General features: G+C 39.5%; 1 protein-coding gene across 4 annotated transcripts in view; it reads right to left on the reverse strand.

The window, feature by feature from the left end:
* The window catches only part of kcnq5a (potassium voltage-gated channel, KQT-like subfamily, member 5a), a 70954-nt gene that overhangs the window by 8412 nt on the left and 44581 nt on the right, over nt 1–17961 (reverse strand). Inside the window, exons 2-12 of one of the 4 annotated variants that reach the window (XM_026309896.1) lie at nt 14994–15084; nt 13305–13431; nt 12682–12857; nt 12264–12389; nt 11133–11243; nt 10883–10978; nt 7889–7983; nt 7031–7057; nt 4637–4690; nt 2568–2809; nt 1424–1532 (exon numbers count right to left, since the gene is read on the reverse strand). In XM_026309896.1, the coding sequence (XP_026165681.1) occupies nt 1424–1532; nt 2568–2809; nt 4637–4690; nt 7031–7057; nt 7889–7983; nt 10883–10978; nt 11133–11243; nt 12264–12389; nt 12682–12857; nt 13305–13431; nt 14994–15084 (1254 nt within the window). Of the gene's footprint in view, nt 1–1423; nt 1533–2567; nt 2810–4636; nt 4691–7030; nt 7058–7888; nt 7984–8230; nt 8320–10882; nt 10979–11132; nt 11244–12263; nt 12390–12681; nt 12858–13304; nt 13432–14993; nt 15085–17961 lie in introns of all 4 variants that reach the window. The other 3 variants (XM_026309894.1, XM_026309897.1, XM_026309895.1) reach the window with 3 other exon arrangements.

Here is a 17961-nt window from a genome sequence, read left to right on the forward strand (position 1 = left end):
TCATATGACATTAATAGAAGAGGATTAATAAGTGCAGAACTGCAAATCATAATGACCTCCGCTTGGACTTTCATCTGACATGACAATTTCAAGCCTTTCAAATTCAAGATAGCAACATCTGAATTCTACTTACTCTGCAGAAAATGATAGCAATGACATCATATTTGAACCAGAAGTCAATTTTCTCATGAACCACTAATTTTTATTGGGAATCTTGCCTTAATGAGAGGTGAAAATGGACAGTTTTTACAATGAGAAATATGGAAAAGGTGAGAAAAAACAGTAGAGGGAGAGAATCAGTGGGCGCCAGTTGGATAAACATGCGCTCACAGGGTGCCGGTGCCAGTGTGAGAGCAGGGGCGTCTGAGACATGCACACCGGCACAACCAAAAATAAATAAATCTGTGCAGGGCTGCATGAACCTTCCCTCAAATCCAGCAGTCAGTCATATATATATATATATATATATAGAGAGAGAGAGAGAGAGAGGGAAGGATGTAGCAAACACATTAAAAAAACATTACTTTAGGGAACCAAACATTTATGAACCCCAGCACTCATGTGAATGTATGTTTTTTCCACCCAGAATTACACACATACTGCAGGGAAGTTAGACAGGGGTCTGTGCTGTTGTGTTATACTATGGATTCACTTCATTCTTAGTTAAAAGATTGTCCCTGTAGCACCGTGATGGAATAGATGAAAAAGAAAGCTTATTTCTTACCTTCATCATTACTTTAACTTGTGTTAAATTATCACTGTACTGTGTGTATGAAACACCAATAAAGAACACAGTTATAAAACAGCTTGTACTATAGCAAGGTATTCATTTAGTAATGTAAAGTGAATCAGTTATGAACTTTTTAATCCATAGACTGAGACCATAAACAGCCTATAAAGAGAGCTGGAATCCTGACCTGACTCAACAGCAGCTCAACTTCAGAAAAGACAGGCCTCAATACACAATCAACAAATTGTCAGTCATATAAAGGAGGAAGCAGTTCAGTGACTCCACAATCAATTTGTGCATTTATCTGGTCACTCAAAGTTCATTGTCACTGTGCAGCAGGAAAAGGGAAGAGTTTAAATGATCAATAAGATGCCCTCTGCCAGTTTGAATAAACCATAAGGTATGTACGAAGCAATACTACAGCCAGTCAGAAAGGCTGTTGGGCTTCAGTGGCAGGAAACACCCCAACATATCATTTCACACACAGAATCAGCAGAAAGCATTAGATCAGATCAGGAGAGGAACAGGTCTGGAAGTGAAGTATAAGTATCAAGACTAGAAACTGTTTGAATTCAAATTTGTAAATCCAGTTTTGGTGTGTTCCTCATAGTACTGATCTCAAATGTTTCACAGATTTTAATATTCTTAAAAGACATAAATTAGTGTGGCAGTGTAATGGCAGAATGAGCTCACCTGACCGCTCTTATCACAGCCTTGAGGGGGGCTGATAGATCTTCCACTGTCACATCGCAATGGCAGCCTCTCTCATCAAAAGAATCCTCCATGGTCATGCCTGTGTCAACTGAGAAAGTCAGAACATCCATTCATCCATTATTCATACCTGCTTACTCCAGGGGTCCACCCTGGACAGGTCCCCAGTCCATCACAGGGCCACATAGAGACAAACAACCTCACACACTCACACTCACTCACTCCTATGGGCAATTTAGAGTCACCAATCAACCTGACATACATGTTTTTGGACTGTGGGAGGAAACCAGAGTACCTGGAGAAAACCCACACAAGCACAGGGAGAACATGCAAACTCCACACAGAAAGGCTGGGTTGCGAACCCAGGACCTTCTTGCTGTGAGGCAACAGTGCTAACCACCAAGCCACCAAAAAACAGAACATAATTTTATCAATATATGTAGACCCATGTAAAATCTTACAGCTCATAACACACTATCTGCATGGTGGAGCCCTAAGTATTTAAGGTCATAGAGAGAAAGTTCGGAAACCATGTTTTCAGAGCCTTTAAACATTTATTACCTGAGGATTTTTTTTACTTCATATAATTGTTTTCATATATTCTTTTTGTATGGTAGTCTGTCTATTTTTAACTGTGGCTATGTGTTTAAATGCTACATCTGAGCATAATGTACCATAAATGTTGACCTAAATGAAACTACCTGTTAACACCCCAACATACAGTTTAACTCTTTTTACCTCCTTCTCATTTTTCTTATTATTCTGCAGAATCACATTTGTTTTGTGTCAGCTTACTAGCATATTGTGAAACAGCAAAACTCAAAAATGTTAGCATTTTTCATCAAATGGAAATCTTATTGTCTTGTGCATCAAGTCCTGAACATTTTACAAGAATTCAGCCTGACTTTGGGATCTAGGTAGAATGTAAGACGACATTTTTGTGGATTTGAACAGATTGGCCGCACAGCATGTTTGTAATGACTGTCCCACTGGTAATTCAATGAGGTTTAAGAAATGACATAATAAAGTTACCGTGGCATGCTGTGCTAAAGAGAAGATTTTCTTAGATGTTGTGTTTCTTGGTTGGTTTCCAATAAGCCGGACATGCACACATATTCCCACTCACCATCTGGAACAGCAGTGCGAGCCTGGCTTTTCAGCCTCAGCGATGGCCTAAACCGCGTCCGGTCATTGAAGCTCCAGCTTTTCTGCACTTTGGCCGGACTCCCACCCATCAGCTCGGAGCTGCCCACCACCTCGTTGCCAGGGGAACAGCGTTGGCGGTCACTAATGGATGTCTGCCTGCTCTTCATGCTCTGACCACGAGGACTGGCCATCCGTACCCGCTCCTTAAAACTCAGCTTCTGACTGAATGGGGGGACGTGATGAAAATGGGACGAAGAAGATGAGGAGAGAAGAAGTGGATAGATGGAAACAAAGAGAATGATTTGGGATGGGGGAGGCAAAGGGATCAATAAAGAGGGAGACAGAGGAAAAGTGAGGGAATTGAGAAAAATTAGTTTAGGACGGAATTGAAAAATGAGAAAGAGTGTGTGTGACAGGGGTTGGGGTTGATAGAGACACAAAGAAGAGAGAGAAAAAAGTGATACTGTCAACACCAATTGCCCCTCAGAGAGTGAGACGAGTTCAGAGTGCAGACAAAGGGGCAGCGTTCTGTCCTACCCTTCAGCCCAAACCTCATCTACCCAACTGACATGCCCAAAGCACCAGAACAAAGCCAGACTGCCCTGGCCACCAAAACAAACCCTCAGTGCTGGATCCTGAAGGGCTGCAATCCCTCCCCAAACACCTGATAAACTATACATGTCCACTGTTCAAATCAGACATAATGAGAGTGTAAAGGTGATATATGAAGCATATTAACACTAACACATCATCAGCACATTCATTTTGACACTACCTTAACAAACAAGACAAATACTAGGAAAAGCCTCTGACTGCCTGTAGATTATTATCATCAGACAGGAACGTTACAAAAATGAAAAATGAGGGAGAAGATGTATTGTATGACATTTACATATGTGATAACCTTCAAGGTACAGAAGGTTCTCAGTATCAGCGAGACTTACTGCAGCAAACTAATATACTTCTAAGGCAAACGCACCAACATGCAGTGCAGCAGACTGAGATGCAGGCTTCCAATAAATTTTCCATGCCACAATTTCACCTTTTTTCAAGACCTCAATGTCCCACCTGATAACTTCTTTAAAAAATGTTTGTTTTTGCTTGTATTTTTCAAACCTGTTTTAAGGAATTTCACAGACTTGTGTAGGATCCCTATTTAAAAGTTTGCAGCACACAGCAATATCTTTTCATTCATTTTTTTTAAACAGAATTAAATATTATCAATTGTCAATTTCTGTTCTGAATCTACTGTATCCTGCAAAATTTCTCCTGCTGTAAAACAACCACAATTTATTTTTGAAGACAGTGTATGGTTCTGAATAGGTCTTTTGAGTTTTATCTTTTACAGTTCCTGCCATCTCTAACAGCTAAAAATGACTGAAAGAAGTGCAGGAGTGATGCAGGGAGCATGCAATAACATGAGGAAAAGCTACAATACATAACTGAAATGTCCATAATTATGGCTTATTTTTTTGGGGAAAGGTAAACAGAGTCCAGCCCCATGAATTGATTATTTGATTTTTACCCCTTTTTACAAAATTGCCACAGCATCGTTTTACTGAATGAAAACTGAATAGACTGAAGCTTCTAAAAAATCTTAAAAATACAACTTCCAGTTCCAAAAATCTACAAGTCATTGGTTGTTATTGAAGAATATGAATTAAAGAAAAGATATTCATATGACTGGACTATTGGATGCAGATATTTTATGTGGGCTAAGATGCAAATATGGATTAAAAAATAAAATAAAGGGGAATTTATAGGAAAAGCTGACTTTTATTTTTTCTTGTCTTTGACAACCAGATGTACTTTTACAGCATAAATGTCAGTCTGAGCTGAATTCCCCTTTAATTTAAAACATGATAAAGTCTCGCTTACATTCAACAGGCAGCAAGCAGCGGTGGTCATCACTGGTGGAATAAAAGTGAAATAGGAGTGAGGTAATAAAGACGTTAAGCTCCTTTTTGTTCTCCTCCATGCTATTGGTTAGTCATTCCCAAAAGTTACTGCACTAGGGGCAGAGAGGATGCTGGGTAGTAATGTAGGTACCTCCTATATTTCCGAGAATACCTTCTGAAGAGCCTCCCATTACTTAGACCCATACTAGAGTGCAGGAGGAAGAACAGGTGAAGGAGAGAATGGAGAGGAAAGAGATAAGGGAGGAAGGAGATTAAAAGATGAGTCCAACGGGGGAAAAGAGGGGGAGAGAAATTCTCTGCTGTCAATATTGATGCACAGTAAATACACAGTGAAAAATCTATGAGAGGGATGAGGATGGGTAAACACAATGGAAAGCACACCTACCTGAAATCAGTTTTCCCTCAAATATTTTTACAATGTCAATTCATGACATTCATCATACTAGTATCATCAACCTAAGGTTAGAGCCAATATTAAAGTATTAGTTTATACATGTACAGTCTGGACTCTATTAACAGGTTTTTACAATCTGTTTATCAGATTCTTCTCTGTGAAGTTATATTATATTTGCTTGCTTGGATTTGGCACTTCAGTCATGCAGGACGACTGAATCAACTCTAAAAACACCTTAATCATGCAGTGATTGTTTGGTGTGGTTTAAATGAACTGCCAGTTCAGTCTAGTTTGCTTAGTTTAGTGTGTGTGCTGTTATTTGAGGCCTGTTGTGGACGAAAAAAAAAAAATTCAGCATAAATAAATCTTTTTATCTTTTTTCTCAAAGTAAACTAAAAGTTTTAACAACATTAATTGAGTAATAATATCCAGTGTGAAAGAAATACTTTAAAGTATAAGCCATTTGCTGATCGCCAATTGGATGTTTACTTACTAGGAATAAACATCACACCTAGGCATACCTGCCTCCACAGATAAACTCCAGATTAAATGCCCATTATCCTTTATTTCATGTTGCCACTCACTGCCACTTACGCTCAGCATGGTGTCCGCTGTTGCACCCTGTGGTTTGCCTAATGTTTACTACTGCTAGTGTTTACAAGTCTAAACACAAACCACCAGTCCTTTACCAAGACACCTCCTGCCACAGAGCAGCCGACAATCTGTAAAACCGCTAATAACTCAGAGGGTAATGGGTTCTTTTGGTGGAGAAGATGCAGAAAAAAATAAAGTCATAAAAGTGTATATAATTATGGTTTAACAAATGTAAATTGGACCTGCTGCAACAAAAGTTTCCAAGTAGGGAAAGCATAATTAAACAGCCTTTAAAACTGAGGGATTTCTGTAGAATGACTGTTGTTGTGGAAGCTTAATTAAATGCTATTTTGTTTAAGGATGAGAAGTACATTTGTTTGAGTCTTTTACTGAGAGAATAAACAGATTTTTTACGTGTGTGTGTGTGTGTGGTTGTTTTAAGTTTAAATACCAAGAAGCTGCTGGCTCAACATGAGGCTCCCAAATGTTGCCACAGAAGCACTGCACTGTAAAAACTATACTAGCATAATTAAACTCACAAATCTCTGTCTTCTTCCCCTCTCTGAAATCCCCTATCCTCCCATCCGATGGCCCCCCCCCTTCTCAACTTTGCTCTGTCTCTCCTAGACTTGTGTTTGATGAGTTATATAAATACCATCCCAATGGAAAAAGCACGTCATGGTACAGACATGGTACAGACTCTTCTCTTTGAAGGCGTGTGTGCATGCATATGCACACACACCTGGCAAAGACCCAGCCCATCACCCTTCCTGCCTGAGCATCAAGTGCAGAGAGACACACAGGGCAGCGAAAGGAGAAACAAAATGAGAAACAGGGATGCAAAAAAAGTTTAAAAGGTGAAGTAAGAACATACAATGCAAAAAAAAGCTGGCAAAGGAAGCACACTGAACCTTTGCAAAAGGTCATTTGAAAGTAGCTATTTATTAGCTGTATTGCTGTGGCTTACCTCGGCATAATGTAAAAACTAAATGTCTCTATCATTGCATCTTAGCCTGTCTCTCAAATCAATAGTTGTACTTCAGATGAGCACATGAGAGAATGTTTAAACTACTGTTCCTTCCACTGTCACTCATGTGGTAAATAAATGTTCAGAATACACTATAATATCGATGCATGTGATAATTAACTTCTTATTTTGTGTCCTTTCTTTCAGTTTTAATGTTTCTAACCTTCTTCTTTTCTCTTTCATTCTGGGTTATAAAATCATTGTCCCTTTACATGGTTCATTACAGGTCACCCTTACACATTGGAGTTTATTCAAATGGTAAAAAATAGATTCAGTCAATCAATAAACCAAGCAACTAACAAACCAAGCAATCAATATGCCCCACTCTGTCAATGGCAACTGCAACCTTGAATTTCGATCTATATCAACTAACCATCCTCTATTATCTGGTAAATGTCAATTAAAAAAACATACAGTACAAATAATTAAACAACTAAAAAAAATAAATAAAATTACATCACATGTGAGAGTGTTTTTGTGTCTTTGGAGGAGCTGAGAGTCATACAAACCTGTAAGTAGTCTCGCCCTGCTCTTTCCTTCAAGAGTTAGTGAAATAAGAGGAGGAGACAAAGGAAGAGAAATCAGTATTCCAGTAGATTAACACAGCTTCATTTAGATGTGTCCACTAATGAGTAAGGGATGCATCAAACCAAAATTTAAAAAAGCAAGGAAAAGACATTTTAATTGCCTGGGGTTGATTATTTCCAAGCTCACACAAGCTAAGGCCATGCACATTAAGGCTAAGCATCAGTTGAAAGACAGACATAGAAATATCAGAAAGTTAAGGATCCAAATCTGGTGTGCACTGTGTGTGTGAGAGTGTGTGTGTGTAAAATGCACTGAATTTAGGCAGGAGCCCAAAGCAAATAGATGTTGTTTTAACTTGACCCAAGCCTGAATCTTGAAACTTTAGCATTTGATGAGCTTGAAGCCATTTAAAACCTACATTTTGATGCTTGTAGAACCAAAGTTGTGCTATAGCATTAAAATAATCAATAATTTACTTTCCAATTACCAATAACAACAAACATTTATGAAAGTTACACAATCTCCAACATAATTATAATTAACTGAACTTGTGTCGTGTATAATAAAGCATTTAAACACCAACTACTAATTCTGTATTCACTAACTCCCATGTGTGAAACTGTTTAATATTAAAGGGTGTTAAAGGTCGTCCATGCAACAGTCCCTGATTGTTGTTAAAACAATGATTTCATCCTATGTAAAATGGTTACAGTGCTAAATAGCAGTGAGTGGCACAGTGGAAAATAAGTTGAAGCTTCAGACACCAGCTGAAGAGGAGAGAGGAGGACAAGGGCTGAGCAGCAGCAGCCATATCTGTAAGTCTGTGAGTTGTTACCTACTTGGCAGGGCTGCAGGTATGCAACGCCTTCAAATGAGGCTTCCAGGTAGCAATGGAAACCGAGTTCTCATCAGCAGCATAACTACGCCAGACACACTACGTGCAGAGTCAACAGGATAAATAAAATAATGATAAATGAAAGAATTAACAGGGTAAAGAGAGGGAGGAAAAAAAACAGGGAGGGAGAAATGTATACGTTGGGGAGTGAGAGATGGAAGGTGTGGAGGGGAAAAAGAAAAAAGCTGATTAGTTTTTTGGGTAGTGTTGATGCGTTGTGGTTGCGGGTGGTTGGAGGGAGGTGGGGGGTGGTGATGGTGGTTGTGGTGGTGTTGGGGATACATGCCTGAGGGGGGGGGGGGCGCTTTGGTAGTGGTGCCAGGTGGCTCTGAGGTAGGGACGAGCACCGTCCGTGGAGTATAGACGCCAAGCCGCCTGGGTGGGGAAGGGAGCACAAGTGGACAGGACACGCACACGTTCACATGTACATACACACATACGCACAAACATGACACAGAAGGGCAATGGAACAACCATGGTGAGGAAAAAGGGCCTGAGATTTACGTGACCATGTAACATACATACAGTGCTTTAGGGGATATAACCACCTGGCAGCCATATTGGAGGTCCTTCAAAGCAGAAAGAAAGTTTTTCTAAACAAACCGCTTTGTTAATTAGATGTGAACATGACCACTGTTCAAATCCCATATCAAACCTACTGTTCGTGTCGGTATTTTGACTATCCCATCATTAACCAAGCAGTTTCTGCGCCTGAACCAACCAACAGACCAGATACCTTTTTCTCACAGTGGTGAGTATTAGGATAATGATGGCCATAGATCAGACTTATGACTTATTGTGACTTAAAGCTTGCATTTGGATGACAGTATATTAACACGTACATCCACCTTAGCCAGCATCTAAAAATCACCCAGAACGGCTCAGTTTAACTTACAGTAAACCGAACCTCCATGATGACACCAGGCTTGGTTACAAGATTTGTGACAATAAACTTTACATTAACAATTTATACAGACAGGGTGGGAAATTAACACCAGCCACCTGCCGAACACTGGTCAGTTTTGGCTGTCGGATGTTAAATCGCTCAAGAGATCACTTTAAAGTCACTTGGGGATTCAGTCTTGTACTAAAAATACTGTCGGCAGACTAAATAGTGACAGCAGCAGGTGAAATTTAGAAAGGACCAGCTGCTGAGGCTTGAAGAAAGTGGTAAAATCCTGCCCATGCTTACGGACACACACACACAAAGCATATGGTGGTTTAAAGCAGGGAGAGCTGTGTGAGATGGAGTGAAGTAACAGACAGAATAGTCATGTATTCCACGTATTGAACACGTCAAAGCTGCTTCCAAGTTTCCTTTTACCTGTTGAGGAAAATGTTATGAGCTTGGCAGATAAGAGGCAGTGACGAGGTGCTTAATACAAAGTCAGTCAAACAGAAACAAGATCAAGACACATGGGATTAATTGCTCCTTTAGTGGGTTATTTAGGATCCGCTTGCTCCATCTGGTCTTTGTCAAGCATAACAGCTAATATGTATTAATAAGAGGGGGGACAGACAAAGCAATATTTGGAATATATAATTCCTACATCTCCATCACTGAGTATAACAGGTTGAAGAAGTTTCTACGTTTATTGCCAGGATGTTTCAATGAATTTGAAATGCTCCACTTAGACACACGATGCACGTCATGCAACTGCTGGTGAAATTGTACATATATTCATAGAATTTCCTGTTATTTTAACACTGTGATGAAAAACAAACCCAGGGTGTTAAGAGAAACAGTGAAGTGAATGGTTTCTGTAATTTACACCCTCCAACAAGTTTTTCCATTTATGAACTTCAAGTAATATATTACAATGATAATGTAATAATTCTTCTCTTTATAAGTTTACAAGGGTTGTTTGATTGTGCCATTAAACAATTGACACAGTGGATTATGGGATAGCCAGGACAGAAAAACATAGCTTGTTCTTGGCCACACTTGTGTGTTTGAAAAGCAACAGAGCTTGGCAGCCACACTGGGGACACATTTGGTCTAGAAATCCCTTCATTAAGACATGTAATCTTTTAGAGACATTTCAGATGACTATTAAGATTTTCAGGGTTATTTCCATTACCGAATATGTAGTTCTGAAAACATGGTTAAGTAAAGGATTTGGACTTCTTAGTAATTGCTTGTGGTGCTCGACCAAAGAAATCTTCAATAAGGCCATGTCTAACAGCTGGTACATTAGATACTAAACCCCCAAATTCAGTATCATAATATCCTAATTGATATAAATGACCAAATCTAAAAGAACCCCTTAAAGCTCATAATGAAATTGATTTTTCTTTAGGATAAAAATGAAAACTCACATAACAGGTACTGTGTTTAGTGGAAAATTACAGAAAGTAGGTCAAGGTAGTTTATAAGGTAAAGAAAAGACACACAAGATAAAACAGAGAGAGACACATGCATACACACACAAACACACACATACGCCACGGGAGACATTTATTGCTCATTAGAAAGTGATGCAGCTGGTCTTGTCTATTACAATGAGTGACGGTTTGAGGAGCATCTGCCCAAGGAATGAGCACCATGGAAACAGCTCATAAATCCCAGTAGTGTATGTTGCAGTTGGACCTGAGAGTCACACACCATTAGTCATCATCACCTACACATCCTGACTGCCCAGAGCTGGTGAAAACACACATGCACACATACGCAGTAACATTAAGTACACTCTTAATGAAACACCTTTACTCCAATAGGAGGAGAGATGGTAAAACAAAAAAGGGTAAAAAGGGTAAAGAATGGACACATACACCCTCATGCTTTTATTCAGACACAAGTGAAAGGTTAGAGACAATAAAACGGGCAAACACACACATGAAAATTTGTACACACACTGGTCCTCATCTGCTGCAAAAACAAACAAAGAAAATCAGTAGAGGTGACGTGTGACGTGTCTCTGAATCTGTGTGTGTCTACCTGGATGAGGCTGGCAGCTGGGTTCCTTCTCTTTTCGAAGTGCTTCTGTCGATGCTGCTCCTGCACCTTCAGAGCAAAACCTGACCCTAGGATGCCCTAAATGCAAAACACACACACACTTTCTTTAAGTTTTAACATTATAGAGAATTTCCCAAATATCAGACAATGTTCAGACTCCTATTAGCAAATGTTTTGTGTAGCTGTGTGGAACTAAATGGTCAGTCCTGGTGTTATAATGTGTCTGACTTACAGCTGGCAGGGCGAAGAAAGAGATCCCTAGCAGAGCGAAGCCAGCTGATAATAACCGTCCTGTCCATGTCTGTGGGGTTTTGTCACCGTAGCCGATGGTTGTGAGGGTGATCTGAAGGTCAGAGGTCAACACTCAGTAAACCACAGCTTTGAATTGTTGTCATTTGGTTGTCAATTTGGAGTCACCAATTAGCCTAACCCCTAACTGCATGTCTTTAAACTGTGGGAGGAAAGAGGAGTACCTGGAGAAAACCCACACAGGCGAACTCTACACAGAAAGACCCTAGTATAACCAGGGTTAGAAGACAGAATTTTCTTGCCGTGCCGTGGTTAAATTCAGTTTTTCACAAAAATACAGCTTTTAATAATTTTAATACTTTTAATAACAGCTTTTAGTGCCTATCAGAAGGATAGACGGTCCATGGGCACAGAGTGTAGGAACACTGTGTCCGACTGTCCCTCACACAAGCCTAACAGGCTAGTTGCACCTGCAGCAGGAGAAAATTGAATTTATCGATTGGGCCATTTCTTGTTTGTGTTTTCTGTTTCCAGGTTCTCAAGGTGCAATGGGTTTTAGATGTACGAGGTAACAGTGCAGTACAGCCAGCCAAGTGTGACTTTAATGACACTTTTCTGTCGGTTTTTCCATTGCAGGTGTCATTAGGGCCACAAGGAAACTTTAAATGGAAATATATCTCTCTTGTCAGATAAAAACAGAAAACCTCAGTTTTTGTTGCTTTCTTTGATTTTGCCCTGGGAGAGATTGTAGTATGGTGAATGGGGAAACTTACTCAGAATGATATTTTATGAATTCAAAACTATATAGCAGTTGCTTTTGTGATATTCAACAGCATTTCCAGCAGCAATAATAATGTGACATGCTGTGATCTTTGGGATTGAACCACAAAAACTCATTTAATAACATGAGCCAAGGTAGATTTCACCATAAACAAAACAACAGTTTCAATAAAAATACTGAGCAAATGAATTAGAGATAAAACCTATACAATTGTAATTTATGTGAAATAAACCTACATGTAAACCTTAACTATCAACTGTGATGTTGAAAACAACTTGAAATCACCAAACGACTGGATTCAAAGAGCTCAAAGTATTTAGTGTGTTCACTCACTGTGCCCCACCACAGGGCATCGGCGTAGGTGGCAAACTCCTTATTGTATTCTTTCTCCACCAAATAGACCAGGAAGGAGGAGAAGATCAGCACTAGGAACCCGATATACCAGGCAGTCACCAACTCCTACAGGACACACACAAACTTACACCACTGAAACAGTTTCAAAAATGAATCTTATACATTTGATACTATGCTAAAATTGACCTTTTATGGATTATTTGTCACTGGTATCAGTTGTCATATACCCATTTAATAGGTATATGCAGACATTAAGTGTCCTGCTAGTAATAAAATACAGCATTTTTAAAGGCCATGTTGACACTGGCTGAGATCATTTCTTGGACATATTTTCACAATATGTCAACCCCAAGCAATAAAAGTAAAGACCTATCTCTGCCAATAAAAATTGTCCTACCTTACTATGCGCATAAACTACAGATCCCAGCAGCTTCCAGGTCCCTCCCCTGCGGTCCATGCGCACCATGCGCAGGATCTGAAGGAAACGAAGGCTACGCAGTGCAGAAGTGGCAAAGATGTTACCTTGGCTACCGGCTGAAACCACGGCAACAGAGGCGATGAGTACGATGATGTCTGGGGAGTAAAAGAGTGAAAATTAAAGATCACCGTTTGCACAACGTTAGCAACAGTAGTTGACTCACCTACTTTCTAAACCCAGCCACAAGTCCATTCATCACCTGCAAAACAACTATTGATTCACTATGCGTTTGTTGCCTTTTCTGTCTCTATTTGTCTTCCACTCTCATTCTGTGTCCAACCCTAACACACCCAACTTCTTCTTCTCTTGCATTTCACAGCACAACATCTTCCTCCCAGAAAGAATAGAGAGCCACAATCCCCTAAAAGGATGAGTTTTCATGCTTTTTAATACCAGTTACACTAACTGGGCAATGAAAAGGACATTTTTACATATTGACAAACTGCATCATTATGTGAAGATAATCTCTTAATATTGTTGCATGATTTTTTAAAATATATATCTTATTTCTTTGGTGAGACGGCATACACACTCAATCCTACCTATGACACAGAACGGTTTCCTGGCGAAGCGGAGGCGTCCCTGCCAGCCTCGGTAGCGGCAACAGCAGCCAGCACTCCATATCCTGATAATGTACTCCAGACCAAACACTACAATCATCACAAACTCCTGTGGGACAAACACACACACACACACAAATCCACAAATTTCAACATTTAAATGCTACAAATACAGCTGCACAAGCCATAAAGCCCATAAAGACAGACAGCAAGTGGTGAAAGACTGTGTTTAGTAAGTTGTAAAGCTTGTCCTTACAGTGGTTCTCTCAGTAAAACTACATACTGTACTGTGCTCTCTCACACACACACACACACACACACACACACACGCACACACGCACACACGCACACACACACACACACACACACACACACAGACTAAACAGCACTTGCACAGACATATTTGCATTTGTCAGCCTGGTGTAAGTGACCAAAAAGCTTTTTTTCTGGAAAACATTTTGCTATGTCCTGTCAGAAAAAGCACAGGTGTATTTACTCAGAATAACAATGGCTGTATTACATTTAGATGTGCCAGTTTCAGCACCCTCTTATTACTCGTGCTGGTTCACTAGCTAAACTTATTACTACACTTCAGTGTGTTCAGTCAATCACTAGCTGGAACATACCATCTCAGATGAGGGTGGAGCAGGAGAAGACAAAGTGAACTGGTATCTTCCAGCTTCTGTTTGACTGAGCCTCAAGGAGCAGAGTTACCTCCCACAGTTTAAACAGAAGGCAAATGTACCTGTTGCACCCTATGTCCAGTCTTTAAGCTAAGATAACTGTCTGGCTATGGTTCAACATTTAATGGACAGATATTAAAGAAGCAGCTCTCCAGCAGGGAAGTGAATAAACGTAGTTGCCAAAAATAACAACAATTTCATTAAAAGGCTCTGTTCACCTAAAGTGAAAAAAAAAAACAACAAATGACAGAAATCTTCTCTTTCCTGGATTTCCATAGTTAGAATTAGCCAGAGGCATTACAAACAAAAAACAGAAAATGGTTCACTGTTTTCGGAGCAGCGTTTTTTAAATTTTTTTTAAATGCAATTTTTTATGCATTTCTGCACCATAAACAAAATCAATTCCTCCTCTTTACTGGGGTAAAGTCACAAATTCAAAAGTAGTTACCCCAAATCCTGGAAAATTTAAAACAAACCGGTTTGCAAGGGCAGCCAGAACAGGTCAGAAAATTGTGCATTTTATAATGATAACTTTGAACTGAATCTATGATGTCTATGCTCTTCTACATAAACAGCACAAGGATGTATTGTTTCTCATTTCAAACCTGCTTCATGCACTTTGTTTGTGCTACACTGTTTTTTTGTTTTGTTTTTTCATCTACCTGCTGATGCTTTTCTGCCTAATCACAGACTGTCACTTTAAACTGAACCGGTGCAAAGTGATACTGATGTTGAGTAGCAAAGGACCAATCATTACAGTACACTGTAGTACTGAGAATCCACAATCAGCATTTCTAATGCAGACATCAGGATATCACAGACACACACACATGTTAAACACTACTAATTTAACCAAGTGATGCTTTCATAATTCATCAGTGTAGTGATAATCCAAAATAAGTATAGCTCTCCCTGGGAAACACATCCTGATTGTACACAATTAGTGTTTGTGTGTTTGTATATCTGTATGTGTGTGTGTGTGTCCTACCAGAATGAGAAGGCAGTGTGAGGAGAATTCCTGGTGAGCAGGGATGGTGGAAAACACAGAAAGAACCAGACATCCAAACACCAGGATGAACCTGTGGAGACAAAGTGCTCACATGAACACATGAACACACACACACACAGAATATCTGAAAGCGAAGCTGCAATCTATAGAAGAGTGCGGTTATGTCTCGTCTGCCAGGCTACATTAATCAGGATTTAAACTGGTTGCAGCACCATTTGGATCTGGGTGAGAACCATTTAAAGCTTCATCAAGCTCTATTATATTTGGTTACCACGGCGATTCAGCTGATTAATATACTGTATGGATGGTTCGAAGGCAAACAAATCCCTCTCACAATGAGCTGAACATGCAGCTGACACAACGCTGCAGGCTGTGACTGTGGTGTTTTTGAATGTGTACTTCTGCGTGCGTTTGATTCAGTTATAGTCCGGTTATTCACTTAAAGCTGAACAGGGAAGATTAATGTCTGTAAAGTCACAATTGAGATCCAGGTTTCATTGTCTGCTCATTGTTGAGATGCAGTGGCATCCTTTGGATTTTTCACATGACATGTGATGTCATGTTCAGGATCACGTTCAAAGAGACAGTGACACTTACCTGTTATGTACTGTGTGGATATTGCTGCTTTCACAGAAACCTCTAGTGTTTCTATCTGAGAAGATAGTTTGAATTTTGTCACAATCAGCACATCAGATGTGAGTGAATCTTTATAGAGCTCACAGAAAAGCTGCCTTTAAATAATTTAAGAGCAACATGTTTTTACAGATATGTTTTTCACTGGAACTACTGAGAAAAAGTCTCACAAACACTTTCACTGAAGAAACATCTGAGCTGCGATCTGGAAACACTGAGTCCAGACTGTGCTGTTGAAAACCAAACAGGGTTGTCACTTCAACAGGGAAGTGACAACATCTGTATTCTGTAACTGAAGTTTCTACTAACCACATTTGTTACTTCTAGAAGTGACAGTAATACTAAAGCTTGCTTCAGCATCAAAGTGGAAGTTTGGTGTTGTGATGACAATCTCCATAAAACATTGCTTCTAATTACAACGTAAACACAGATGCCATCCATCCTCACTTTGGCATGGCCTATCAGCCCTCCTCATTTCCTGACTGACCCAAAACACTCCTCCTCTGCTGCCTGCAAGGAAACCACTCAGTCCCTTTAAAGTCATATGGTAACTTGGTTAATGAGCAAATACAAATTAAAATTCATAAGGTAGCTTCCAGGCAACATATGCACTGGCTAGCAGCCCCAGCCTGCTGTTCTTCTGAGTATCTCTGAACTGCTTTTTTTTTTAAAGATGCCATCTGTCTTTCTGTATTTATGGTGTTTCATTTCTGCTAATCTTTGACTGTTTTCTGTGTATAGAATGTGTTTCAACATTATTGCCCTCTCATTTCCAGACCCCTCTCTGTCTCACTTTCTCTTTAATCTTTTATGGTCTTTGTTTCGCCTTGTATCTTCCTTTTCTCCTCATTTCCTGTCTCTAGCTCCCATCTCTCTGCCTCTGCTTCGCCTCCCTCTTTGTCTCGAGTCCCTCAACATCACTGTGTCTTTTCCACTCTCCTTGCTCTTCCCTGTGACTGATGCTGCCACTTATTTTCCATGGGATCCACAAGGAACATGAAAGGGGAGACGACTGTGGATGTGTGTATGTTCACCTGTGGCTGAGTTACAGCAGTGGAGGACTCATGGTTCCTAATGGTCAGCCCACATCTGCATCTGATACAAGCTCCCACTCTAATGGCTCTTTGCTGTCATACAGATCAGATTCACACACATCATCCAGCACCTTCTTCACTTACATTTTAATAACTTTCCAGTGTGCACGTATGACCCAAATCTCTGAAACAAGTTGACCTTATGTTGAGATTGTTTGACCCCCTGCTTTTACAAAGTCAAGAATGAACTGTAAGACTCAACTTTTTATTATTTTATGCAGATTTCCTTGATGTGCAAAGATGATAACTACTTCTGCAAACGTGGCTATAAAAGTTGCTTAATCATAATCACTTATTTGTGACCGTGAATAACAAGAAATTAATCTTCTGCTGTTCTTTTGTTCCACATCTTCAGTTACGCTGTTATTACTGGGATAGTTCTACATATTAAATCATTCCTAGATGCATTCAACATATTATCATATTATGCACATTCCCAGCTGAACGCCACCTGTGAATCAAATGATGATGAAATTATTCAGTGGGTGCATAAAGTTGCTAACGAAGGATGAGAGCATGATGAAACATGTGATCAGTAATCATATTACATTGATAAGGCTCCAGGTGAATTAGCTACTTGATCAGCCAGTCTCAAAGATTAACTCTGACGCCAATAAGGAAAGATGAGAGTGGGTGAGTTTTCAGTGCATGAAAGTGAAGCTTGAACTTGTCCATTAACTTTGGACTTTCATGAAAACCTTTCATACGAAGACAAAAAACCCTGCTTTACTATTCTATTCCACTGTAAACTTTTGCAAAACATGAAACTAATATTTCCCTGAAATATTTCCCTTTCAGTTGTGTTATGTTGCAGCCTGATACTACATTTGTGAAATTTATTTTTTTCTCATTAACCTACATTTAAGTTTATATTCAGTTTCAAGTTAAAAAAACAAAAACAAAAAAAAACACTGGAACAAAAACTATCAACAACAAAAAGATTTAAGCCTGTTACTTGCACACTACCACATGTAAGAGGTTTCACTTCCAATGAAATGAACAATAAATAAATAATTAAATACACAACTTCAGAGAAAGAAATATTTCACTTTACCTTTTTCATGTGGATAACAAATGGAAGATTTAAAATCATCACTTGCAGCAGAATGTGAGTGATTATAAATCTTCTCTTTTGCATAGTACTGTGAAGCTCATATGTTTGTGTGACTCTAATACAGAAGGGGAACACTATAAAAAGATGTGCTCCGTTTGTTTACTGT

This window comes from Mastacembelus armatus, chromosome 15 (assembly GCF_900324485.2).
Source record: "Mastacembelus armatus chromosome 15, fMasArm1.2, whole genome shotgun sequence".
NCBI lineage: Eukaryota > Metazoa > Chordata > Actinopteri > Synbranchiformes > Mastacembelidae > Mastacembelus > Mastacembelus armatus.